The 4,736-nt window shown below is 38.0% G+C and overlaps 1 protein-coding gene across 1 annotated transcript; it reads right to left on the reverse strand.

Moving 5' to 3' along the window:
• Window positions 1–534: 534 nt before the first annotated feature.
• On the reverse strand, window positions 535–1,821 carry LOC125376254 (beta-1,3-galactosyltransferase 5-like). The gene has a single exon (XM_048388296.1). The coding sequence runs from the start codon at window positions 1,817–1,819 to the stop codon at window positions 689–691; it is 1,131 nt and encodes a 376-aa protein (XP_048244253.1). The 5' UTR covers window positions 1,820–1,821; the 3' UTR covers window positions 535–688.
• Window positions 1,822–4,736: the final 2,915 nt, after the last annotated feature.

A 4,736-nucleotide genomic window follows, 5' to 3' on the forward strand; every position in this document is an offset into this window, starting at 1 on the left:
TAGTAAGGCCAGGAGTGGACATTTCTCTAACACGCTTTATGAAATCTACCACAAATCAACTGGTATATCAACAAAAATATGTACAATTAAGAAATAAATTCGACACTCATCGTTTAATCTTTACTGATGGATCCAGAAGGACGGTGGCAAAGTAGTAAATGCCATTGTCGTTGGATCAAACCTTATACCTGACTCACTCACTCATTCACCGTTTATCCTAACAAAATCCAGAGTAACTCTGTCAAATGTGCACGCACTGACTAGTGATGTATAGCGTTTTGCTAAATGCCAATGACCCCATAACGTTTTGAATGGACTATCCCTTTAAGAGTGGCACATACGGAGATGGTTCATGTATATCATTCAGCCTTAAGAATGTCACAGCAGTACCAACATAAATGTAGGCAGATTGCAAAACAGTGGTTAAGAGATAAAACAGTTTAGTTTATTTGCATACATCAGAAATGGTATATAACAAAATAGACATTAGCCATCAATACTTATGGTCTCTAATATGTGTGTGTCTGCAGAAAACGGTAGCCTGTACAGTTTTGAGACAACTTTTTCAAAGGTTGTGCACCATAATCTGTGCAAACCTGGTGCAGTCATTGGTGATCATTTAATTTCAGTTTATAACAGCAAGGATTATGTTTATTGTTGTCTCGATACAATTGTAGCGACAGCAACGTCAACATTCAGCCTCCATTACTTTTTTGGTTAATGGTAAAGGCACATCATGACATGTTAAAACATATTTCGATTTCAAAATACACAGGTCTTTCCTATAGTCTCTTGTGTAAAAAAAACCTCTTTTGTATCTGAGATTCACCGTTCCAAGGGCGTCAATACATAAACCAAAATATGCGTCCTCAAACTTCAAGAACGGTACATGACGCGATATGTCATATACCTGTTTTGCAACGGCCATACTAGTGACATAGCCACTACCTGAACAATAATCAGGGTAGTATGGCTCAGGAAAGCCGTTGAATGAAATATATCCCTTCGATCTCTTGTCTCTAATCACTTGTCCATGTCCACATGCTCCTATTACACCTGATTGCAAAAATATCTGATGTCGTTTGACTAGTCGTATCATTTCAGGCACATTAATCCACATGTCGTCATCTGTTTTTAGGACAAATTTGGCATTGTCACAAAATAAGGAGGCCCATTTTAAACCCATGATGGTTTTGTATGTCAGATTGGTGTACGAGTCTCTGAAGTCCTCCATCAACATGTCTTTATGGCGCATTGCCTCAAGCTTTACGTTTTCCATTAACTGATTACGAAGAACTTCACCCAGTAGGAAGACATAGCGCACATGTCCAGTATTGTTCCTGGAGATTGAAGCCCATGTTGCGCGTATGCCATTCCTTCTGTACACATTGTTGTGGCTTGTCAGGATGAGTATTACAAGGTCAACTGAGTCATTATTCGTCTCGTCGCAGATGTCTTTATTTTGTATGAGATACATGAAGTCGTGTCTGAAACAGCTGTTACACCTAAACGGCCGAACTTGAGATCCAGATGCAGACGTAGGTTCTTTGTTTGACTCCTCCGTGATGATCACGGGGTATGAAATGCCAGCAGCTGCATCAGGATGGCTTTCAGTGTCTGCTTCAGATAAGGCATGATCGGTGCTGAAGGTGCTGAAGGTATTTTGAAAACGCCTGTGCTTGATGCTCATAAGGCGTGTATTTGGCGAATATTTTCTGGTGGTATCACTTTTCGTCTTTAAAAATTCATAACATATGTTTAAAGAGATAAGAATTATAATTGTGAGACATATCAAGTACTTCATGTTTTTCAGCCGCATCGTTATCATCTCTTTTTGTCACATATTCATCTGGTGTTCCTGTAATACAAAACATTATGTTTAGTTTTTCATGAAACAAATGTGTACATAACTTCAGTGATATAGGTTTTCTGTTGTCGACATTCAAGCATTGACTGGTGTTAATAAATATTGTTGAGCAGTTTAAGAGTTTTGATATCGAATGCAATTTCAATACGTTTCCACATACACCCGTATCCTTACTTTTACCTCCTTTGAATTCACTTATAGCTAATGCAGCCAAAATACAACTCTTGAAAATAACGATAATTTTTACAACTGTCACTAGTCAATATGTCTGTACCTCCTTCATGTTTATAATTGGTCTCTCGTTAATGTCACTTGTTTTGAAGAAGGGGGAGTGTCAGTTATACAAATCTGATAGTTACACACATCCACAGATGCCAATTACTAACTTACAGATTATTATTTTCTTTTTTAATGGTTCAGTACTAACACCGATAAGCAAAACACAGGCTTCACAAAACAAAATTTAAATTTCCCTTTTGTAAATTCATGTGAAAATATACCTTAAAATAACGAACTCCAAATAGTATGGGCATCGGACTTTATCGTTGTTTCTATTTGGTACCCCTAAAGATGTAATCAAAATTTTATTTGTGCGTCTGACCTTGCGTTTGCACTGACAAACGTCAAACAACAAGATCCACCGGGCACACAATAATTCCTTAAAGCGAGATGTGAAATATGCGTATGCCTGCTCACAATATCCCACAGTAACATCGTACATAGTTTGGTTACAAGAAATATGTTTGAATAAATCGTTAAAAACTACCTCAGTGAGTGGGTGAACAGAATTCCAGTTACATCACCGCGTGTAAGATTTATATGGGAGTTAAAAGCCCAGAAATGACTTTTATCCCTTTGGTGACACCCACGGTTTGGTATGGTGTTGACAAACCTGGAAACATAATCGGGGCGAACAGGGATTCGAACCCACGATGACAGGTTTCTGGCGTTTTGACGCAACCCTTCACAGCAAATTGCGGCGCCTTAAACGACTGGACCACTCGTGCCCCCTCAATCCCAGAACCATAATCAGGGTAAAGCGACTCAGGAAAGTCGTTGAAAGAAACAAACCTCCTCTATCTTTTGCTCCTTATCACTTGTGCCTGTCCACATGCTCCTAATCACCTGATTGAAGCTGATTGCCATTGACTAGTCTCAACAATTGTTGCACATTTATCCGCATGTCGTCATACAACACGTATTCAATAATAATATTTCATCAGTCAGCGAGCTTGAAATGTCGATAAGAGCAAGTAAAAAATGCAACGGCTTCCAGATGAGTTTTCAGTTGTTTGAATAATTGAAATGAATGTTGTATTACAGATACAACAGATGAATCTGTGCCAAGAAGACGTGTTATAACATAATATGGTGTTGCTACAGAATATGCATTTCTTGATATGTCTGATGATCATTCTTAAGTCTTTGAACTATGTTATTTATTTTTGATGATCAAATATGACCCAAATATACAGTCATAATGTCAGCAGAAGGCACAAACATTTTCAAATTAGGTACAGCAGCGAAGCCAATCATGCCTCATCTGAACCAAAAACCAGACGCATGACATTACCTATCATCACGGAGTCAACAACAGAACCGATGTCTGAATCTCATTCTCAAGTATGGTCTTTTAGATGTAACAACTATAATTTCTATAGTGGGAGATATTTTCCCGAAACCTGGTATCATAATTACTTGATAGTGATTCATAAACATACTCGTGTCTGTCATATCGTCGGAACCGTACACTATTTCAAGTACCAAAGACGTAAATTGATTATAAAAGGCTTTAGTCGATTGTTTATCCTAGGGACCTGTTCTGACCCTGGCCTCCTACCTTTATCTCCACAGTAACTAAGTCAACATATCTACATGATTGCATGTTACATTTCTATCCGGTCCACTCTACGAACGTCTTGGTTTTGATGAATGTTAATTATATGTGCACATTGTTTACGGATATGTAGCAAAGTGCCATTCACTGTCATAATGGAGAAACAAGATCTTTTCATCCCCTCTATCTTGTTCTGAGTATATACGCGGTACCCAGTAACCTATTCGCTGTACAGGCATACCATGACACTCACTCAGTTGGTACCGTTGCGAAAACTGAAACGCAAATGTTTGTTATCGTGTTGTACTGTAAAATAGCGAATAATCAGAAGATATTCCGCGGAAAAGATGCGAATACATCTCGAATAATTGCGACAACTATTTCATTGTTCTATGGCACTAATTATGGCGCCGTCAACGCGTGGCGGGCCATGACAATACTCTCCACACATGTACATGTACAATGTATACTATGATGCTACACTATGAATCAATTGCAGGTGCATTTAATGTTTGATAAAACACATGTAAACACCATTTTGAAAACTATTTTTGCTATGATAATGCTGTTTTTAAAGTATTAGTTTTACTAGGTGTCATTGTGATATAACAGTAGAAGCTATACGTTAAAATGCATTTTGCACATACTGTAGAGGGTATTACCATCAGACAGACTGTAAGTAAGACAGCAAACTAACTTTATTAACGTGTTATGCACATCAAATTGGCATTGCCTAAATGTCGGGCCGGGCCGGGCCAAAACGGGCCAAAGTGTTACTGGCTAATTACTTCATTATCGGCGATCATACCTACATATAATTGATGCAAAATACAAACATGACATTAATGAACAATCACCAAACAGAAAAGTGCACCATAAATAAGTAATTCGGAGTAAATCGCTTGAAAACCAGAAAGTGGAGCTTTGTGTAAGCGTCGCTGATCTTGGTAACATGTAAAAGAGCAATCGTTAAACGAAATAAGATTTGAAACGTATCAAATACTTATAGCTATCGTGATACAAATTTCCATC

This window comes from Haliotis rufescens, unplaced genomic scaffold (genome assembly GCF_023055435.1).
Source record: "Haliotis rufescens isolate VD_foot unplaced genomic scaffold, xgHalRufe1.0.p SCAF_7, whole genome shotgun sequence".
Taxonomy (NCBI): Eukaryota; Metazoa; Mollusca; class Gastropoda; order Lepetellida; family Haliotidae; genus Haliotis; species Haliotis rufescens.

Excerpts from the sequence above, each read along its gene's own strand:
- LOC125376254 (XM_048388296.1), bottom strand. The coding sequence starts at position 1,819 with ATGCGGCTGAAAAACATGAAGTACTTGATATGTCTCACAATTATAATT.